Consider the following 22,685-nt stretch of genomic DNA (forward strand, 5'->3'; position numbering starts at 1 on the left):
TTAAATAAAATATACCTAAAACCTAAAGCTTTTATACTCTCCCAAGTTTATCTCCTTTTCTCTGAGTAGCTCTCAACTCTTCTTTTAAGTCACCCATTCCTGAAATCTTAGTCATTTTCTATACCTTCTTCTCCTATAATTAATTGCCAGGGCCGATTAATTTGACCTTTTCAGGGTTTCTCATGTCTTTTCCCTCATTTTAACTTCCACTGCAGCATGTATTTATTTATTCATTTAACAAATACTTGTTGAAATTCTCATATGCTAAGATTTTCCCCCCAGCAAGTAGAAATTATATGTTTTCTACAACATAGCATAGTTCCCGGAAATGAGAGGCCCCAGTAAATATTCGTGAAATAACTCACTAAATGAATATTTTGGGTTGAACCATATGAAATTATCATTTTTTAGGATTAAAATGGTCAAGTGTCAGCAATTTCATATGTTCAGCAAATATATTACCAACATGAAGAAAAAAAATACATATTAAGTTACTCCTTAATACTGTTCATGTTAACAATAATCCTAATGTGTACAATTTTCTTTCCTTAAACTATAAAACTTGACTTTTCTCTCCTTTGTTTACCAGGAAACACGAAATTACCCAGAATCATATCCACAACTGCCAAGGGATGAAACGGTGGAGAACCCTCACCTCCAGAAGCACATTTTGGAGTTAGCATCCATTCTGGATGTGCGAAACGTGTTCCTTGAGAATACCATAGACGACTATTAAAACAAAAATCCTCCTGTTGAAACAAGTTTTCATTTGCCACAGATTTTAAATGGTGCAGTTTTCTAATGTGATGACAGACACATAGTGGTGTTATTTAGTTTTTATTTTTCAATTTTAGGACCACCATTTTAAAAACAAACTGAAAAAAGTTGTTCAACCTTTTAGGGTAACTGTTTTAAAATACAATCTTTCAGGTCTTTTAAAAACTCAATTAATCTTGGAATTTTTATTTTTTGGTTTTGAGGTATGGATACTTACCTCTAACATCTAATCCTACACTCAAAGAGTCACTATTCTCACCCTGAGAAGAGTAAATCATTTATTTTTGTATAATGAGGAAAATCCAACTCTTATACTTGGACCTTAAATATGTGGATTTGGAAAATATGTAATTGTTCACAAAGATGAAACTAGCCAGCATGGACTACTAAAAATCAAGAATAGAGCCCTTCCATAATGTTTCTTTTCATTCCAATTTAGTAGATTGAAAAATGTGTGATTCTTTGAAGCATAATCAAGATAGTTCTTGAAAGCATTTAATTTGTTTAAATGCTGTCAAAATTTCAGAAACTGTATAGGATTGATTTGCATCTGAAAAGCTAAATCTTTAGTTGGGGGTCTCGAGGTGATAAATATCATTTGGAATGTTTGAGTCCTGTGTTATCATGAGATATGTTTGCATTTTTTCTTTTCCTTATAGTCTTTGAATGCTGGAAGTGAAAAAGAACAACTTTTAAATCTTTCAGTCAAAACATCAGATTGTCAGTTTCATAATACAGTGTTCCCATAGGAATTCCATTTAAACTCTTATTAATGAATGAGATCAAGTTTAAAGACTGTCTAGATTGAAGTCTGTGGCATACAGTACAGAGATTGTAATCTTTTTTTGCCTAGTTCAGATTTATGAGACTTCAAAGCCAGAGATGTTATTAATTTTAGTTGAAGGTAACTGAATTGTTATTTAACCTAAAATGGAAGTTGCTTTTGCATTGACAATTTGGAAATAAGAATTTTAAAACTCCTTATATTTACTATTTTATATTTCATGCACAAGTTTTTTATTATTTTATATAGGACTCAGTATATAATATAAAGATTTTTGTATTTTTTTTCTTCCCTTTCATCTCCTTCATAATTTCACAGGCACTAGGTATGATTTCTTTCCCTTCTTTTGACTCTACAACATTCAAGTTCAGAATTCTATGAATCAAAAGCCCTTCTACCTAATTTTCTGTACAGGCTCACATTCTACCTCTGGCAGTCCCAGGGGAAATGAGGTATTTGCTTTTAGTGCCTCTTTCCTATGTCCCTAAGGAAATTTTACTGTAATATTTTTAACTTGGTTTTTATTTCTGACATAGAGAATTATTTGGGTCTAAGTTATTCATATACCTGTTCCAGTTTGTTGATTTTTCATCTGAAGTCTTGAAGTTATTCTTGGGTTTGGGAGACTTTGTGGGTTTTTTTAATAATTTTTTAAAAGTCAGTTTTGTTTGTTCTTTTAAACATTATTTCAGAAGGCTTTAGAAAAGTTTCCCTGGAAAGAGATTTCCTTTGCTAGTGGGTTTTTATTATCAGATAAAGACGGCTTTCCTTTTTTTTTTTCCTCCTAGTACCTTAAGAAATTTCATAGCTTTCCTTTCATAACAGTGTTCACCTGGACTTCAGCAATAGACTGTCCTTAGTCATCTGACCTCTTGTTTCAATTCCCATGAAGTTCTGTGCCAGTAATGCTCTTAGCAACACATATTCTCCTGTTCTCTGATGCTTAAAATAATATTTATCATCCTGAGCTTTATCCTCACCTGATTAACATAAAGAACACTGGTTTGAGAACTAGGAGACCTGAGTTCTAATCCTGGCTTTCCTGGTAACTAGCTTAATGCCCTTTGACAAGTGTCTTCATGTCTCTGCTTTTTAGGACTCTCGTCTGTAAAATGAAGACATTGGCCTAAGGTTCTACCCAGTTCTATTGTTCTGTTACTTGAACTCTTGGTTCCAAAAGATACTGACTTTCCTACCCCTGACACCTGAAAAATTGGTTTCCCTTATTTTAGTGTACCCAACATTTTCTTTTCTAGATCATTTTTACCTAGTTTTTGTTCAAGAAAATATCTGGGTCCCACTTAGTTGTTGTAGAAACTAGTTCAGAGAGAGAATCTCTAGAAGAAATTAGAGCTTTTGTTATTAGGAACATGTTTGTCTAAGAATAAGGGGTCTTCGAACTCACAACTAGTGTTTAGATGATGATATTTCTCCTTAAGCTAATAGTGTAATTCCTTAATGGTGGTTAAAAATTTTAAGTGAACTGAAGTGATCTTGAGAGGAAAACTGTGCTAGAAAATTCTAAACTATTGTTTCATTCATGCCTTCAAAAAAATGTGTATTGAGCAACAACTGTACTCAAGATTTTGTTCTAGACATTGGTGAAACAGACAAAGTAGACTTAAAAGTCCTTGTCTTCATGAAGCTTATATTCTAGTAGGAGGAATCAGGCTATAAATATAATAAATAAGTAAATTTGTTAGAAAGTTTTAAATAGTATGAAGAAAATTTAGAGCATGGTAAGGGAAATTTTTCGTTTATTTTTAGGCAGAGAATGTTTCAATGAGTGATCAGGGTAGGCCTTATTGAGAAGGTTACATTTGTGCAAACACTTGTATTCCTTTGTCTTTTCTTTCTTCCTTCCTTTCTTTCTCTCTTTCTTTCCCTCTTTCTTTCTCTTTCTTTCTTTCTTTCTTTCTTTCTTTCTTTCTTTCTTTCTTTCTTTCTTTCTTTCTTTCTTTCTTTCTTTTTATTATGGAAATTTAAAACATACACAGAGTTTTAATGAACCCTCTTGTACCCATTATCCAGCTTCTACATTTTAAGTGCTTACTTTAATCAAGGAAGAGGAAATGAAAAAGGACAATCACTCTATGGGCTCAAGATGGCAATGTCAGAGAATCTCATTTTGTCGTTATATACTGCTCCCCTTTATGAATATTAAAATATTAAACGCTTTATTTTTAGAATTCATAGAAATTTAAATTTTGGAACTAAGAACAAAGCAAAGCAATGGAAAAGAGCACTTCTTTGCTTTCAAATTGCACAAACTCCCCCCTGGAGATTCTGATACAGTCTCTCACCTCACTTAAGAATGACTGTAAACAAAATAGTGTAAGAGTGCAAGAAGTCATATACAAAACAAAATTAAGCACAATGGAATTGTTTTCTCCTTCTTTATCCATGTATTTCTGAAGTTGATAAAGCATCTGTCTTCCCTAATTTACAGAAGAGAAAGCTGAGACCCCAAAAAACTGTCGTTTTTTTTTTTCATAAAGATGGAGCTAGAACTAAAACTCAAATCTCCTAATCTCAGCCCAGTCTTTCCGGTAGCTCAGGTTGCTTTCTGTAATGAACAAGAAAGAAATAATTAGAGATTTATATTTTGGCACAAAAGTTATGGTATTTTTTTAATATATCAAATATTGAAACCAGTAAATCAATCAGCCCTAGCAAATTTTTATTTATTAATTATAAAAAATCCACAAGTCAGACATTTTATCTTTGATTTTAGCCAGGATATATTCTTTGTGTATGTGTGTGGTGTGTGTGTGTTTTCTTCCTAGGAAGTGGTGCTCTCAAAAACCTCTCAAAGCACATAGAATTTATTGTACCCTTTATATTTGTACCAAGTTGAAATGTTTTGAGATTATAAAAGCAAAGTGCAATCTAGTCGTGACTGAAATTTTCCTGGTAAAGGATCTGGGTTTTATTTTTTCCTCACTTGTGGCTACTATGCTTTGTTTTCTTCTCGCAGTAGAATTCCCTAAAACAGATTAGGTGGTGATTGAACTGAATTTCTTTGAGGAAAAGGGAAGAGCAACAAATCTGACTTACATATCAATTATGGAAGCTTTCGTTAGCATTCTTCTCCAAGTTTAATCTCTGACCTGTGTGAGTTAGTAACTTTCTGTCTCTTAGAAGGGTTTTGGACTCAGTTGAAAAATCTTGTACTTAGTCATCCACAGAGACTTATTGTCAGTCTGATATACAGAGAACATTCTGGACAGGAAATATAGTAAGGTACCAAGGTCTGCAGACCTGGCTACTGCCTGTGATTCAGAACCACCTCCCCACCCTAAGTGAGTAAAAAGATTTGATATGAATATGAATGGCATGAATCTCCTGGTGATATTTGGAGTGTATATGTTCCTATATGTTTGTTTGGAGAGTATTAAGGGTATTTACATTGAGGGCTCTTTTGTTGTCCTTATTTATTTGAAATTCTTATTTTATTTGCAGTGGCATGTATATATTTTCGTGATGCTAAATGCAATCTCTGTGTATACTTTTTTGTATATATGTACATATTTGTAAATATATGGTATGCAATGATACAGTATGTGTATATTATATACCCATACCCATTGTGGGCTGACGTTATTTAAGTTCTGTGAGGACATCATAGTGGCATTGTTCATGCTGCTGTAATTAGGTTGTGGCTGTATCCCAATCATGAGCCTCTATTTTGAGGGGCTTGTGTCTGGGTAAAATGGGCTACTTTGGAGTTGAAATTAGGATACAAAGATCTTAACAGAAAGCTGGATATTCTTAGCTTTAAAATCATCTGCCAGTTTCCATTTAAACTGATGATAAATTAGTGATATAAACCTGAAAAACCTAAGTATGTGAAACTGAGACACCAGCAGGTTCTTAAGCTATATTAGTCCTTTATTTTCTTGACTGTAGTTGGGTGTTATTACTTAGTAACATATGTATTTATATTAGAATCAAGAGGCAGTGGAAAAAATTACTTTGATCATATTTCAAAATAGATAAGAAAATGTCCTTTAAATAGGGAAATATGTACCTAGTTGCCATTTTAATTTTGGAACTATCATTTTTTCAGCAGTGTGTCTCATTTTATATGTCTCTGTGAGGCAGAAAAAGGGGCATTAGGTAGGGGAAGGCTTTACCTAGGTGGGGTCGAATTTAATGAAGAACAGGAGGTTGATAACCTGTATATGTTTGCAGTAGCTGTGATTAATTTAGTCCTGTCTTGGCATTTGCAGCTATATATTTTTCGTATTGGAACTGCATATCAAAGATGAGTACATTCATCTGAGAAAATGTTTCCAGTGAATAAAATGCCTCCAGTTGTATTTCTTTGTCTCTATGAGACCACTCTGTTCTGTAAATTGATATATTCACACATGAAGTAGGATTCTGAATGTCAGGTGCATGGCATGCTGTAAAAGGGGCCTTCAAACCTCCACCAAGAGTGACAAGTGGGGGAGGATAAGAGGATAGTAAACATGTGTGGTGCCAAGTGGTGAACCTGTGGAATATCACAGAGATCAATGTTCGGTTACTCCTGTCTTCACGGAGCATGTTTATCTGCATGGAAGAGTGTAGGAGATGTTTAAAATACACTTGAATACATTCACCACAAAAATTAAGTAGGGGTTATTTTTTGCATGGTAAAATATAACTGCAAACAACTGGTTACCCCATTATTCTTCAGAAGATTAAATTTACCTGATCCAATTTTAAGTTATCTTAAAAAGTTGAGTCAGTTCTACTGTCCCCTCAGATGTTACATTTGCCTCTTCATTGTATTTTTCATATAACAGCCAATTGTACATAACACTTCTCAATTACAATATGAAATTTTAAATAAAGTTATAATAGCCTATTTCTTAAACACATATTGAAATTTAGTAATGTACTATTACTAAGAAAATCAGTGAAAACATTCACAGTGTCTGATGTTCTGTTGTTTTAGTAACCAAGTCATTTATTGCAACTGGAGAATAGCAGAAGAGATGTTACGCTATTTAAAATTCATGGAACTGTCTCACGCTTAACGTGGACATTGATTTGAGGAGAGTAGCAGCAATAAAAAGTGTAGTACGTGAGACTGACATTGTGAATATGACCTCTGACTCTCTAACAGTTGTCAAGCCAGACACTTTGCAGTTAAATAAGAACTGCTTGGAAAACCAAGCCCTCTCCCCCTATTTTCCTGCAGTTTTAGACATTGATACTTTATACCTGTTCCTGCTGTGCTTCCAGTTCTTTTCTGGATACTGTGACTTTACCTTAAAGAAAAAAAATTTTTAAGGCAATTCATCTTCCTCAGACTAGAATTTCAAAACATATTACAGTGTCCCAGCTTCACTGAATTTTTGAACACAGATTTATTAAACATGCCTTGTGTTTAAGGAAGAATAATTAATGTGTGAATGGAATCAATCCTTGAAGAGAAGGGTGTCAGGATGATGTAGGGGGACATGCCCGTAAATGGGTAAAAATAAATGTATTAAATTAAGTGTAACTAATTTGTTGATGCATAGAAATATTTCCTTTGGAATTCTGTAGATATGAAATGTTTTCTTAAGCTAAAATTGGTATTTTTCACTTATAAATTTGGTGCAATATTGACTTTTGAGAAGAATTCCATTTCTGTATGACATTGTTACTTAATCACTGATTGAAGCACCATTTCTTAATTTAAAAATATTTTTGTTAATTTGTGTTTTTTAAAAGTTATTTTTAAAGTTAATTATCGAATGATTCTGAGCAGTATGATTTTTTTTAAAGACATATTTGAACAGGACTTTCAGAGTTTTTTAGTAGTTTGAGGTATATTAATTCTGTACTCCAGATTAATCATAAAGCCTGAATTTGGTCATAGAACAGACTATAAATTGGGAATGTTTTCCTATTTTGGTGAGCAATTCCAGTCTATATCCTAAGACAATCATCTTTTTAGATGTAGTATTGTTTATTGAGACATTGGTAATTTCAGGGTTCAGATTTTTTTCACTTTTCTGATAGGCTTATGGAATGAAAGTTAATAGACTGAGTGTTTACGTCACTTTTCAGAATGAGATGGGGAATTATAGCTAGCCTTCCTTTATGTCTGCAGTAAATAATATTTAAAATTTTATGTTATATTACTAATATTCTTTTCTCTTTTGAAACTGTCATGAATGTCCACTTATCCGTGATTGAAAATTAAGATTTGTAAACATACAATTTAACCCATAAGTCTTCTCAAACATCAAATCAGTAAGCTCAACCATTGTAAAATGTGAAATGATCATATATAATCCCAAAGCAAATATTTCCAAACCATATAGAAGTAAACAGCACTCTATTTAAATAAAAAATCTTATTCCTGCCCTTCTTTGCATGTTACTGACTTTTTTCTAGATTATGTGTTGTGATGTATTAAAAATCTGCAGGAAAAATTGCTTAAAATGTTCTAGGGCAATAAGAATTTTTATTACTATTTCTTGCAGAATAAGGTTTTTAAAAACTGTTTATTTTTTATTGAAAATAACTTAATGGTTCAGTAAAATATTTTAGGACTTTGTGTTTGTGGCTTTTTATAGTTATCTGGTTACATTCCTTTTGTTGCATAGATCACACGGCTAGTTCTCCAGCTGTTTTTTATTTGTTGTTTTTTAATAAACCTTGCCACTCAACAATCAAAGAGAGAGATTTTGGAGCCTTCTTCCTGTCAAAGTAGAAAGGTCTTAGTTGTAATAGGAAAGGCAGATGCAATGTCCTACCACTTTCATAGTAGAGCTTACAAGTGAAGGAATTTATCCATATAGGTTATCTTCACTGTGCAGCACCAGTAAAAATAGTGGTTTCATTAATCATGGAATGTGATGAAGCATTTTTAAATCATTTCCTACTTTGCTCTAAAGAATTTTTGTCATTTCAGGCCACATCATTATTTTCTCTGAGTAGTTTCCATTGTAAGGTTGAATACCTTTTTCTGTATTCAAATCATCACTAAAGGTTAAGATAATCAAATAGGAGTTAAAATAAGTTATATTTGATCTTTTTTCCCTGAAAATAATGGTGAACCTATTGTCTATATTATGGATATTAGGCAGAAATGCACTTGTTTCAATCATAGCAGAAATTACATTTGGAGAATATAATTACTTGATTTTCTAGTGGTGTGAAATACTTTTTAAAAATTGTGCTTGTCTGTAACTGAAATGTTATAGAATTGTAACACTATAAGGATTATAGAGTTATATTTATTAGCTCTCTTCGAGAGATTGAAGCACAATAATTTTCACGTAACAGTTCTTATCCAAGTGCTGCTAATCTGTTGTGCAAAAAATGAAGCTATTTGGTTGCCTATCTAGCTACTCACAAATCACTGTAATCCTTGAAGTGTAGTCTTGTTGCTCATTTGTGTTAAATTTTGGGTATTGTGGGTTAATACTTTAGAACAAAATCCATCAACTCAGCTCTGTGAGACAACAAACCATTTGGATTCACTAGTTTTATATGTGTTCTCTGTAGAATTAAATTTGAAGGGGCTCTTCACTACCAATGACTAAGGGGGAAAATTATATTGTCAATATCATTTCACTTGAACAATTGTGGTATTGTAAAAGTCTTATCTGTTGTGTTTCTAAATTATGCTTAAGCCATACATACTCTTAAGGATGTTTTCCTATTGTATTCCTTTTCAGCAGCCTTTGTCTGTTATGGTTAATACGTTATAGATTTTAGAAATTGAGAAGTTATTGAACATTTTATTTTCTTGATCATCACTTTTGACTCTTGTATGATATGAGATTGGTCATAAAGGATAGCAAGCCTTTCACTACTTCACTAAATGAATTTCAGAGTAAACACTGTGATTCTGCAGAGTGGGTTCAGTAGGCCCTTGTCTTTCCAATGTTTTCTTCTGTTATGTGGTGCCTACCATCTTGAGGGCGCTTAAGGATGGAGAGTTAAATATTGTTTTGATGTTTATTGAATAACAAGATTACAGAATATTTGATTTTTGTTGTCAGTGTATTGAAGACATTTTTGCATTGATAAATGTTCTCTCTAGGAATGTGATTACATTCATCAGGTGTGAACTCCTGTAAATGAATTTTGTATCTTGAATTCACGTATATATTAAGTGTATCATCGATATAAAAATAAACATTATTTGCTTAAAGTTTTTGCTACTCCTTCAGAATTGTTGACAACATAAGGGCTAAACTGATAGAGTTTGCTTCTTTTCGGATAATTCCCCGGACACTTGAAACAATCTTGAGGTTGAGGATTAGATGCTATTGTTTTAGTCTGTAAATTTCTTCTGCGTCCCAGTCTTGGTTTTTTTCCCTGCCCTGCTCCTGGTGGTCAGAACTGGGACACGCCAAGGGAGGGATTGTTTCAGGGGATTGGGTTGAAGCTGCTGGCCCTTGGGCTAGTGTTAGGTCTGGGCAAGAACACGTGCAACTTCAATGCTGAATGTCTGGCTTGGTTGGCATTGGGCAGTCCGGAGACCCGACGTAGGCTACCGATATGTACTGTTAACTTTTTACAAGGCAGTTTCACGTCTCTGGACTTCTCTTCATCTGTCAAAAGTTGGAGGCCCATTAGTGGTTTGTGAAATGAATGTGGTGGGCTGCAGCTAGCGTGTTTTTCCAATGAAATGCAGTGTATCAGAGTGCTCTATATAATAAAAGTGATTCTGGAAACTTTTCTTTCAATGACACATTGTGTGTCCTGGATTGCAATATAAAATGTATAACCTTCAAGAGGTCACAGGCACAAAACTTAAAACACCAGTTACAAAGGCGGGAGTTCCCAATGCTAACGTAAGGAGCCACAGGCTTCTGCGTGAGGAAGGAGGCAGGGACAAGGCGGCTGTGTAGACCGCAGCCACGGCCTGAGGTTTCTATGCCACAGGTTGGCACGACTGCAGCATTTGCACCAAGCTCCTCCACTTCCCCCGCCCCCTTAAAAAAAAAAAGAAAGGCTTCGGCCACCCAGCCCTACGCGGGTTTGGCCGCTTGCTGACGTGGCTGGCCGGCCTCAGGGAGCGCCTACGCCCGCGCCCTCCAGCGGTTCCGGCCCAACCGCCACCCCAAAACTCGCGTGTGCCCCCGCGGAGGCCGCGCTCAAGCGCATGCGCGCGGTGGGCCGGCCCTGCGCGCAGCCACTTCCGGCGCGCCGGTGGAAGTGCGGTTCCGGGTCGCTGCTCTGCTCGCCGGCCGGCCGTGGGGGCCGGTGACGCGGGCCGACGCTCACGAGAGGCCCCGGAGGCGGGGCTCTGCCCGCTGCCAGAGAGGGGCAGGTGCGCGGGCGGGCCGGAGACGCGAGCAGGCCCCGCTTCCTCCCGGTGGCCTCGGTGTGCCCCCACAGCGGCCCCGACTGGGTTGCCCAAGACCCAGGGCGGGGGGCAGTACCGGGGTACCGAAAGGGCGAGGGTGGGGGCAGAGGCGGGGGTCCCCGGCCTGGGAATCTGGAGCCTGGCGTTCCGGAATTCCCCCCCTGCGCGACCTTGGACAAGTCACTCTTCCTCTTTGGATCTGTTTCCCCGCTGTCAAATGGGAGAGACGTTGGGTCCCTTCCGTCTTTGACAGTCCACGTACGGGCGGGTCTGGAAGGAGCCTGAGTGAGTGGGATCTAAACTGCTGTGGCAGGTGGCTGGCCCCCGGGCATTAGGCAGCTGTCTTTTACTCAACTTAGCTGTCCTTTTTCTCAGCGACTTTTTTAGTGCGAGTCGAGGCGCTGGGGTCTGGCCAGGTAAACAGTGTGTGACTGTCAGAATCAATTGAAATAAATACTGGCCCTGGGAAACCTTAATTTCATTCAAGTTGTTTTGCTCACGGCTCCCGAGGCGAAGTGAATTTAGCTCCTTACTACAATGAGAGATTCTATTCTTTGTGGCTTTAAGTGAAGCTCTTAGGCAAATCACAGATGCAAAGACCAGGGTGAGGGAGGGTAGACCACTGAGGATTGTGGTAGTGACAGATTTTCCTCCCCTTTCACTTTAATCTTTTCTCCCTCCTCTTCCACTCCTCCGGCCCCGTCTCCCCAACATTTTGGCCTTACACTTAAGAGGAAATATCCAATGCATTTTATTTTTGTCTTCATGCAGGACAGAAAGTTTTGACTGCCAAGCTGTTTTAAATCTAGTAGATAAGCCAGGTGAGTAGGTGGTTTACAGACCTTGAAGGTAAAACTTTTGAAGAATTGTACAGACTTAAATGGATGCTCTGAAGTGGTAAGAAGTCATTTGTAGATCTTAGAGCAGAGCTTAGTTATCCTCCACAAAATATCAAAGTTAAGATTGGAACCAGAATGTTAATATTTCATGCACGTTAGGAGGGAAAGATGTTTCAATCTCGTGCTGAATATCATGTAAAACATTGAAAAAGATTGATTTGAGGTAATTTTAATCACTCTTAAAGAGAACCACACAGCATTTCCAAGAATCACTTAAGGATATCTGATCCCTCTACAATATAGTTGGCTGGCTTGCCTGTTTTTTTAGAAAAAAAGTTGTCAACATTTTCTAGGGAACAGCTGATTCCAAACCATCTTGGAACATTAGAACATTACACCTTTTCCCTGTATTGAGTTACGTGTTTTTGTCTAAACTGTAGTTAAACAATATTATTGGGGGAAGGATCCAAAAGCATTATGTTATGTTACTATTTGCCCTGGGAAATTTTACATAATGTGTTGTATGGAGCAGCCAACGTGGTGTAATTTAAAAAAAGAGTAAGAACTTGTGAGTTAGGGTCCTGGGTTCAAATGTCAGAGCTGCACTTAGCCACAGAGTCTTTGGCAGATTACTTCACCTCCTTGAGGCTGGATTTCCTTATCTGTGTGTGCATCTGTAGCACCTGAGTGCTATTTAAATGTCTAGTAATTGCGTTCTAGAAAGTGCATGTAAAATTATGAAACTTAATTTTGAAACCTGAAGCTTAACAAAGCAATCCAGATGTGAAATCTCTGTGGTGTTTAACTTAGAGCTCTCTTTCATCTGATTTATAGATACTCTGTTGCCACAAGCCTTGGCCCACATTTCAGTGGGAATGCAGCTGGTTTGGATATCTGGAACTTTTTAGGCACCCCTCTTGGAATTCCTGGTTGCTGGCCTAACAACTATTATAGTGGTTCAGAAGCTGGTCATCAGTGCAGGGTAGCCATACAGCAAAATGTTTGCAAAACTAAAGAAGAAAATTGCAGAAGAGACTGCTGTTGCTCAGAGGCCAGGAGGTGCTACTAGGATCCCACGATCAGTGAGCAAGGAATCGGTTGCCTCCATGGGGGCTGACTCAGGAGATGATTTTGTAAGTATCTTCTCTAGTTTTTAATATTTGGTACAGCTTCATTTGAGATATGCACACACATACACACACCCATATGTGTATATATATATATATTTAAAATATTTTTATTTGTTTGGCTTCATTGGGTCTCAGTTGCGGCACATGGGATCTTTAGTTGCAGCATTCGGGATCTAGGTCCCAGACCAGGGATTGAACCTGGGCCCCCTGCATTGGGAGCATGGAGTCTTAGCCACTGGGCCACCAGGGAAGTTCCCTCATTATATTTTTAAAATAATATTTCAGGGAATCTTTCCAGTAAGTATTTTCTTTTAAAACTGCGAAATTATTTTTACTCTGAGTTCTTTTCTATTACTTTATTTTCTTATTTTTTGTGGGTCCCTTTCCGTATTCTCTATATTGTCCTCTTGTACTCTTTTTCCATCTGTATACCTTGTGCATCTTCTTTTACATTTCGTTTCTCAAAATACTTTGGCCTGTTGTCTCTGCACATATATATACTTTAAGTCATGGTTGCTTAGTGAGGTCTGTGAGTTTAGTGTGGAATTAGCCAGGGAATTAGCAATATTTTAGTGGGAAAATTGATGAAAAGATGGCACTCATGGCTGCGTTGTGTGCCTTAATTGTAAAATACCTTTGTAGTTGGAAATATTTGAGGATGCTGCTGTATTAGGTAAGTGTCATGCCTTAGAATTAAAATTGTGTCTGTGGCATATGACAGGATCCTCTTAAAGTTAGATAACAAAAGAAGTTATTTATGATGTTTAATATATGTAAAACAATGTATGTAATGTAAATGTAAAGTATAAGTCATAAAAATAAAATGAATGCTTGTTAAATCTGTCACCTATGCAGAGAACTAGAACATTGTCGGTACTGTCAAAGCCACTTGTGTGTTCCTTGCTGGTTCCCTTCCCTTTCCTCCCCTTCAGATAACCTATCCTAAAGTTTGTATATATCATTCCTTTGCTTTTTAAAATATCCTGCCAGATACATTCATAAACAATCTGTTGTTTAATGTTGCTTGTTTTCAAACTTTATAAAAATAGTACACTATAGGTGGTTCATTTATTTTTACTGCTGCATAAGATTCCAGCATTTGAAAACGCCACAATTTGTCTTCTACTGGTGATAGATACTTAAGTTGTTTCCATGGTCAGATGAATCGACCTCCTCCTTTCTTATACTCCTTTCAGGTTGCATTACATGGCAGAAGCTATTAGGTTAGTGGGGTGGAAGAACCGATTACCAGATCTAAATTATCATTGGATCCTGTATTTGAAGGAACTGTAAATGCACATTTGATCACCAGGCTGAAGGACATAGTTTTACTGCTGAGTTCTATGGCAGAAGTACTTGCTTTGCCTTCATGCTGACTTGCTAAATGAAGTCTCTCATCTCAAATGTATTCCAGATATGGAGATTGGCCTGAATTCAGGAAATGCTTTGCTTTGTGACTTCTTTTTTTGTCCTTTTTTTTTTTTTAAAGAATTTATTTGTTTATTATTAATTTTTTGTTTTTGGCTGCATTGGGTCTTCGTTGCTGCGCATGGGCTTTAGTTATGGCGAGTGGGGGCTACTCTTAGTTGCAGTACGTGGGCTTCTCATTGTGGTGGTTTCTCTTGTTGTGGAGCACAGGCTCTAAGCACGTGGGCTTCAGTAGTTATAGCATATGGGCTCAGTAGTTATGGCTTGCAGGCTCGAGAGCACAGGCTCAGTAGTTGTGGTACATGGGCTTAGTTGCATGTAGGATCTTCCCAGACGAGGGATCAAACCCGCGTACCCTGAATTGGCAGGTGGATTCTCAACCGTGGCACCACCAGGGAAGTCCCTGCTATGTGACTTCTGAACTTATCAGTTTGAACTTGTTATGTATACGTTCTGATCCTCACTCCCTATCTCTAGACCCTTATATCCCATTGCATATATTTCTCCAACCAGGTGCCTTTCCTCTGGTATCTCCAGTTCTAACATGAACAGAACAAAACTGAATTCATTAACCCTGTTTCCACGTGTGCACCTTTGTCCCCCCAAGTCACCAGCAAGAAACCTTGGAGACAGACTCTTCCCTTCTTCACTTCTTGGTGTCCAGTTAGTCAGCAGGTATTTTGACTTCCATCTCCTGTCTCAAACTTACCCTCTGTACTCCCTTTACTAGTAGTCCATTTACTTCCATTTTATTTCAGTCCGTCTTTCTTTATTGGACAAACGTGGTAGCCTGTCTGGGCCCCCTGCCTCCAGTAAGTCCCCAAAGTAGATCTGTTCATGTCTCTCCAGTGCTTGAAACTCCTCCGTGGCTTCCTTATCATCTTCAGGATAAAGTGCAAAGTCATTATTATAGTGTAATGGTAAACCCCTGTGGTCTTGTCACATCTTACCCATCCCACCTTATCTCATTCTACTTTCCTACACCCTGTGCTCTAGCCATGTTGAATTTATTGTACTTTATGGAATGGACAACTTTCCATCATGCCTACAAATGTTTGCATACACTGTCTCCTCTCTCTGTAATTGCTCCGGTCTCCTCTGCTCACTCCTGCATTCCTCTGACAGACTTTTGTGCATCCTTCAAGACTTGGCTCACATGTTACCTCCAGGAAGCCCCCTCTACCCAGGCTGCCCCTGTCACCCCCTCTACTCTTTATCCCTCCCGGCTGAATTTGGTCCCTTGTCTCCTACATCCTCTGTAATAGCACCTGTTACACTTCATTGTTGTTAATGATTTACTTGTCTCTCTCACTAAACTGGGAGCTTCATAAGGCAATAGAGTAGCAGTTAGGCACTCAGGTCAGGTTATGGAGGCAGACCTGGATTTGATTCCTCTTCCATCATTATTGTGTGACCTTGGGCAAGTTTTTTGCCCTTTTCTATGCTTTAGTTTCCACATCTATAAAATGTGGTTAGGAGCTATACCTGTCTTTGTTAAAGTATGTGTGTGGGGGGTGGGGTGGGGCAAGATTATCCCCTAGGTTCAATTATTCATTAGAAGGACTCACAGGACTCAGTATATAGTTTTACTCACTGCCGTCATCACAGCGAAAACATTTATTACAAAGCATTTATTACAAAGCATAGTTAGCGAAGGGAAAAGGTGCATGGGCAAAGTCTGGAGGAAACCAGTCACAGGCTTCCAAGAGTCCTCTCCCAGTGAAGTTACATAGGACATACTTTTTTCCTTCAGCAAGGAATTGTGACAACACAGGATAAAATATTGTCTATCAGGGAAGCTCAGTAGAGGCTGAGTGCCCAGGAATTCTACTGGAGGCTAATCATTTAGGCATCCTCTGCCTACCATTACCAAAACTCCAGACTCCCAGAAGGAAAACAGGTGTTCAGCATAAACCATATTTTTGGCACAATTAGTTTAGGTACAGTGAGCCATTCTTATCAGGAATGGTGAGAACCCTTGTAAAATCCAAGTTCCCATAGGCCAGCCAAGGGCTCACCTTACAAGCAGGCCCTGCCAAGGATAGCAGTCTCAGGCCTGTGATACTAACTCTTTTCTGTATGGTGCATAAAACAGTACAGTGCCTGGCTCTTAATAAGCACTTCATGGTTAGTAGTTGCTGCAGCTGCTTCTGTTTTAGATAGGGACTCTGTTTCATCACTGTTCCCAGTGCTTAGCACAATGCTAAGAATAGATGTCTCACTAACAGGAATGATCATAACTTCTACTACTGGTAGATGACGTATATTAAAGCTAAGACGTGCCAGGCTCTGTTTCAGAGACCTGACGAGTATTGATTTCTTTAACCCTCATCACAGCTCTGTGACGTAGGCTATGTTTGTTATCATATTTTGTGTGTAAGGGAACCAGTGCACAGAGAAGTTGACTAATTGGTCCAAGTCCTTGTAGTTTATTAGTGGTGAAGATGGAATTTGAACCTGGGCCTTCCACCTCCTGAGACTCCTTTTAATGGTACCCTATGCTGAGTCTTGGTAAATGTTGGATGAGCAAGTGGCTAGGTGGGTAAATGAATATTTAAAATGAGTTGTTCAGCCATCTTTAAAGACATTTTGACAATAAACAGGGAAGACTGAAGACTTAGCTACTATTAATATTAGCTAATATATTAATATTAGTTGCTGTTGTTTTTCATTTTGTTAGGTGTAATAATGGTATTGTGGCTATAGAGGAAAATGTCCTTATATTTTCTTATTATTTTTTTAATTTTTTTTTTAAAGATTTATTTTTATTATTTATTTATTTATTTATTTTATTTTTGGCTGCGCTGGGTCTTTGTTGCTGTGCACGGGCTTTCTCTAGTTGTGGTGAGCAGGGGTTACTCTTCGTTGTGGTGTGCGGGCTTCTGTTATTGTGGAGCACAGGCTCTAGGCACATGGACTTCAGTAGTTGTGGCACATGGGCTCTAGAGCACAGGCTCTGTAGTTGTGGCACACGGGCTTAGTTGCTCCATGGCATGTGGGATCTTCCCGGCCCAGGGATCGGACCTGTGTCCCCTGCATTGGCAAGCAGATTCTTAACCACTACGCCACCAGGGAAGCCTGAAAATGTGCTTGTATTTTAGAATGTTTATCAAAATATTTAGGATGAAATGTCAAGATGCCTGTTATTTAAAGTTCTATTTAAATATAGCACTACAGTACTATAGTATTTAAAGTACTATTTAAAGTACTATAGTAAAATAAAAATTGATGAAGCAAATATGGGAAAAATCAGCAGTTAAAGTAGAGAAAAAGTGTTCATTAAACCACCCTCCCTACTCTTCTGTATTTTTAAAATTTTATAATCAAAAGTAGAAAGATAAAGTGATTTATTTATTAGCAATAGTAAGCAGTGCCCAAAGTAATAGTAGTGCCCATATATTTTAAGATAATCTAGATTGTTGGGAAAAGTTGATGTCTCATTAATATATTGATTTGCTGAATGTATTTTATCTGCTAAAGTTTTTGCTGCGTTTTAGAGCCGTAGATTGATGTCCCTTTGATAGCAATGTCAGTCATAGATTCTGTATCACAGACCAACCAGCCCTTGATCCTTTGCTAAAGAAACTTCCTCCCTTTACCCTAGGATTTTATTGCCTTTGGAAAAGTAAAGTGATTTACTTTTTTATCTGCAGATATGTTTTGTATTATGTACTTGGTGTAATATGATCATAAAGGATTTGTTTACACTATGTATCCACAGACACACACACAATTTATCTCTTTTGCATCTTGTATCTCCTCATATTATAGATGAAGGTAGTGTTGCTTCTACTTTATAGGTAGAGAAACTTTTCAGTGATCGCTTAAAGTGTAACCAAACCTAAAATAAGAGTTGTTGCTTTCTGGTTGAGTATTGTGGTCTCACGTTGCTAAAAACCCAGGTATGAATACAACTTCTTAATCTGTCTCAACAGGCTTCTGATGGAAGCAGCTCCAGAGAAGATCTTTCATCCCAGCTTTTGAGAAGGAATGAACAGATACGGAAATTAGAGGCCAGGCTTTCTGGTATGTCTAAGAACTCATAAGAAGCACTCAAAGGAAATTTGCCTTGCCTGACCCTCTCTCCCTATGAAAAAGCCATATAGCATAACTTTACAGTTATTTTGACATATTTTGATCTTTGTAGGCAAAAAGGAGCAACTTGTTCTCCCTTTGTTCCCTTCTTTTTTTTACTGTACTGAGTAAATTCAAAGCTGAGTTTTAAAGTTAAAAAAAAAAAAAAAAGCTTACATTCTTCTGCTCCTGAGATTTCTAGCTGTGGATATAAAAGGTATTAAAAGTATATGTAGATTTAACCATCTTTCACCCATTAGCCGAGCTTGACTTCAGATGGAGAGGTTTAGGGGATAGCATTTTCAGGGAATGGCCAACAGATTTTGGTTTCTTCAGCACCAGACAGGGTTTGATGCTACGTTGCCACTTGCTACAGATACATATCACCTGTGCAATGTCGTTCTGGGTCTCTGGGCTACTTTTCAATGGTATTTCTAACTTCAGCACTTGTACGGAAGCTGTAACTCTCATTTTGTCTTTCGTGTGCAGTTTACGATTTACACAACTCCCATTATATTCTTTGCCTGAGCAGGGCATGTTTGTGACAGAGCTGTGAGTTCTTATTTTGGTTTCTGCTAGTGGATGCATTTTGAAAGCTTCAGCCTGTGAAGTGGTAAATGGCTTCTGTGTTTGTTTTTGTCCCTTGGCCTTATGCCCATTTTACTGGAATGAAAGCAACAGACTACAAAGTTCACCAAGTTGTATGTGAAATATTTGTGTCTGTGTAGTTATCAAAGGTCCATAGTATAACTCACAGTTCCTAGATCGTCCACTATCTCATTTTGTTCTCACTCTCACCTAACAAGACTTAGTGAGATTAAGGTGACACAGGTAGTAGGTGGTTGAGCTGAGATCCAGACCCAGATTTGCTTGATGCTAGAGTGCATACTCTCACCACAGTCTGCTTTAAACTCTATTGTTATTATCCTGTTACCCCTGCCTGTAAGTAGCATCAGTAACAAAGGTGAAATAACTACATTTGTTCAATGTTGGGGAGAAAGCTATAAGGTAATATGCATCTTCCCTAAATAGTCTGGGCTTGACCAATGTTAGAGAAGGGACAGGGAAGAAGACTGACATTTATTAAGCCCACTTATGTCCTGGATATTTTCCTACAGGCTCAGTATGAATAATCACAACCACCACAATGGCTGCTACTCTTTATTGAGCATTGCGTGCCACATGCTTAAAGCACTTAGTTTATTATCTAATTAAGGCATAGAGAACATTTAGTTTATCATCTGGTACATCCTTTGAGGTAGATACAGTTAATATCATCATTTCATAAATGAAGAAACTAATACTTAGGATCAATAATTTGCTTAAGGTCTCTCAGCTAAGGACTGACAGAGTTGGGATTTGAACTAAAGCCTGTCTGCTTTTCCACTATACCATACTCTCTTCTTTGGCTACCAAGGTAATTAATTCTGACTTTCACCTTTAATATGGGATAGGCAGCTCAGTTCTGTGTAGAAGGGAGGCTGACTTTTCTCAAGAATTAAGTACTTTTATTGCAGAGGCAGTATTGTGGTAAGATGTTTGCTATTGCACTAACCACTGTCACTCAGTTGTATGGACTGTAACTGAGCTGTTCAGTGAATTCCCTTTGATCTATCCTACTGCTAGGACTGGAAAGGAAAGTGAAAACTGAGGTTTGAAATTAAGTAATGAGATAATAGTGGTTTTCATAGCAGGACATTTCTGATGACCAGACGAGGCCTAGTTCTTGTTCTCTATCAAGGCTAAACAGATCTGCCTATTTGTATTTACCATGTACACTGTGGGTAGTTTGTAGTATACCTGTTTGCCTGTGTTGTTCACTGTTAATGGGAGGCTGCCTGCCAAGCTTTCCTTAACAGGAATGGTTTTCAGGTTGAGAAAATCATCATCATTTTCATTCATTTTTGTTTGTTTAATTAACTTCCTTTCCTGATGTTTGTCCATTCCTGGTATGTGCGTCACCCTCCTCACCCAAGACTATGCTGAACAGGTCCGAAACTTGCAGAAGATAAAAGAGAAGCTTGAAATTGCATTAGAAAAACACCAGGATTGTACGTATTTTTTTCCTGCTTTTCTCAATCTTTCCAGGGTTTAGTTTTTTTAAATGAAACAATAGCGTATGGTTAAGTTTGTCCTTCATCATAGCTCAAATCTTTATTTTATAAGTAGTGTACTTCTTCATCAAGTTGATATAACATTTATCTGAGAGTTATAATCATACAATTCATACTTATGTTGCCTGATGGGTATGCTTCTTAGGAGAAGGTTATTATGTATGATCCAGTTGACTGGTTTATTGGCTGCCCTTAGATTTTTAGTAAAATCTAGGTCCTGGTCCTTGGGCCTAGATTAAGAAACTTTGGTTCTAGCCATAGCTTCATTGCTGCTTTGTTCAATAACTGGGGGAAATCTCTGTCACCACTTCTCTAACAGTAGAACATACATTTTGTTTACCCTAAATCATATGTTCTCCTTTGAGTTCAATCCAAGAAAGATGCTAACAGAAGTAGAAAGTTATTTTTGGTTGATACAACATATACTAAAAAAAAAAATTTAAGGAAAATAAACTGAAAGAAAGGGTTTTTTTGTTTTGCTTTGTTTTGACTTTTTGTTTTAATTCGAATAAAGTAATAGTAGCTGTCACTTAGCAATAAGCAATAGCATTGGTGTTTTCTGGCAACCTAACTCAGTGTTCTATCACTGTATCATTTTAAAAGTTACCCTTTGGCATCTTCCTAAATGTACATACTTGACTATAACAAAAAGCCAAAAACAATTGGAAACAAGCTAAAACAAAACTGTGGTCTATTGCTAAGGCCAAAATATTCTGGGAAAGTCATGGTGGGTCAGGTTTTTCTCAGTCTCATAATCCACTTATGTGACTTGGCCTTTTTTGTTAGGTGACAGTTGTAAAGTAATCACATGGGCTATTTGACGTGCTGTTTCTGAAATACCTCCATATCTCAAATAGAGCTTCTTTGTTAACAGCTTCCATGCGGAAATTTCAAGAGCAGAATGAGACATTCCAAGCCAACAGAGCCAAAATGGCAGAAGGACTGGCTTTGGCATTAGCCAGAAAGGACCAGGTATTTTATATGCACTGCCCAAGACTGGTGGAAAGATTTCACTTAGTGACATGATTTCAAAATGCCATAAACGTGGTAGAAAATATTTACAACCTAGGAGAAAAGGAGTGCTACATAAGTTCTTTGAGATTTCATTTGGCCTTAGGGTGGGAAATTATTAAGAAACTTTACAGTTATAATCATGACATGTATCCATAATGTGAGAGTATCATTTTCCAAACTGTGTAGCTTTGTAAAATGGAGAGGAAAGTAGCGTGTCCGTAATGTGGTGGTGAGCTCCAAGATAAGGAAAAAAGTCTCTGCCCTCCAAAAACTTGTCTGCAAGCCTAGTCCCAAAACACTTGCCTTTATAGTGGAGAAGATACTATCAAGCTGGCCATCATCCATGAGGTATATAGTTCTTACAACCTCTGTCCCAAGTTTCTTCATCCCCAACCAACTAGACTGAGAGAAACCTGTAATCTCAATAGAACCATCCATTGAAAGATGCGGAATGAATGCAGTAAGAGAGGAAAACAATACTATTACTGGCTATTACAGTAATTATAAAAGTGTATGTTGTTCAATGGTATTTTAAATTTAAGATAAGCATCAAAATATTGTAGTGATAATTTATTATATTACATTTCATTTTAAGAAAATACATAATTTATTTCATCTGCAGTAGGCGGAGTGGTGGGTTGACTTGTTTTACAGTGTGTATTAGTCATCTCAGACATTTACTAGCCAGAAAAAAACATCATTCACCAATACTTAGTGAATAACTGTGGTATGAGTGTATATAAATGAAGAGATAATCTAAAATTGGTGAAATCTGATTTTAGGCAGTTGGTATATAGCCTTTTCTACCAGTGGTTATTTTTTCCCGTCTTCTGCAATTGGTGAATAAAAGGCATAATTCCCTCTCCTTTAACTTTTACCAGATGCCATAAAAGATATTGGTAAAGTCAGAATGAGAAGGAAAATAATGATAAGGGGCTACTGAAGACCACCTCCCACACACTGCCTGTTTTTCAGTAAATTAATTTTTAAACAGCAGTTGTGGAGTTACCAACTTGGCTGGTCGTAGCTACCCACTTCCAAGAAATAATAGTACTCATAGAAAAACACTTAGGAATAAGCTGAAAGCTGCAGCTTTGTTTAGGTGCTCTGCTTAGTTAAAATTTGCAGGCTTATATTTGTACCTTAGAATTTTATTTAAAGTTCATTTTCTTTTCCTTTTAGGACTCTTGGCTTTCTTACTATTAAGCCAACTTCATG

At 37.4% G+C, this 22,685-nt stretch overlaps 2 protein-coding genes across 10 annotated transcripts in view; both read left to right on the top strand.

The window, feature by feature from the left end:
- Positions 1–9,710, top strand: part of SCAI (suppressor of cancer cell invasion) — a 130,725-nt gene extending 121,015 nt beyond the window's left edge. For both annotated transcript variants that reach the window (XM_057724314.1, XM_057724315.1), the window contains one exon: positions 590–9,710. In XM_057724314.1, the coding sequence (XP_057580297.1) occupies positions 590–736 (147 nt within the window). In that variant the 3' untranslated portion in view covers positions 737–9,710. The remainder of the gene's footprint in view (positions 1–589) is intronic.
- Positions 9,711–10,697: 987 nt separating this feature from the next.
- GOLGA1 (golgin A1) overlaps positions 10,698–22,685 on the top strand; it is a 49,150-nt gene continuing 37,162 nt past the window's right edge. For 3 of the 8 annotated variants that reach the window (XR_009051411.1, XM_057722778.1, XM_057722783.1), the window contains exons 1-6: positions 10,698–10,832; positions 11,640–11,689; positions 12,542–12,840; positions 18,201–18,291; positions 20,316–20,390; positions 21,328–21,425. Coding sequence is in view for 7 of the 8 variants with exons in the window: in XM_057722778.1 (XP_057578761.1) it covers positions 12,706–12,840; positions 18,201–18,291; positions 20,316–20,390; positions 21,328–21,425 (399 nt within the window). In the remaining variant the exon portion in view is untranslated. Of the gene's footprint in view, positions 10,833–10,864; positions 10,949–10,977; positions 11,154–11,639; positions 11,690–12,541; positions 12,841–12,972; positions 13,135–14,778; positions 14,941–18,200; positions 18,292–20,315; positions 20,391–21,327; positions 21,426–22,685 lie in introns of those variants that run through there. The other 5 variants (XM_057722781.1, XM_057722780.1, XM_057722779.1 and 2 more) reach the window with 5 other exon arrangements.

This window comes from Hippopotamus amphibius, chromosome 2, assembly GCF_030028045.1.
Source record: "Hippopotamus amphibius kiboko isolate mHipAmp2 chromosome 2, mHipAmp2.hap2, whole genome shotgun sequence".
Lineage (NCBI taxonomy): Eukaryota > Metazoa > Chordata > Mammalia > Artiodactyla > Hippopotamidae > Hippopotamus > Hippopotamus amphibius.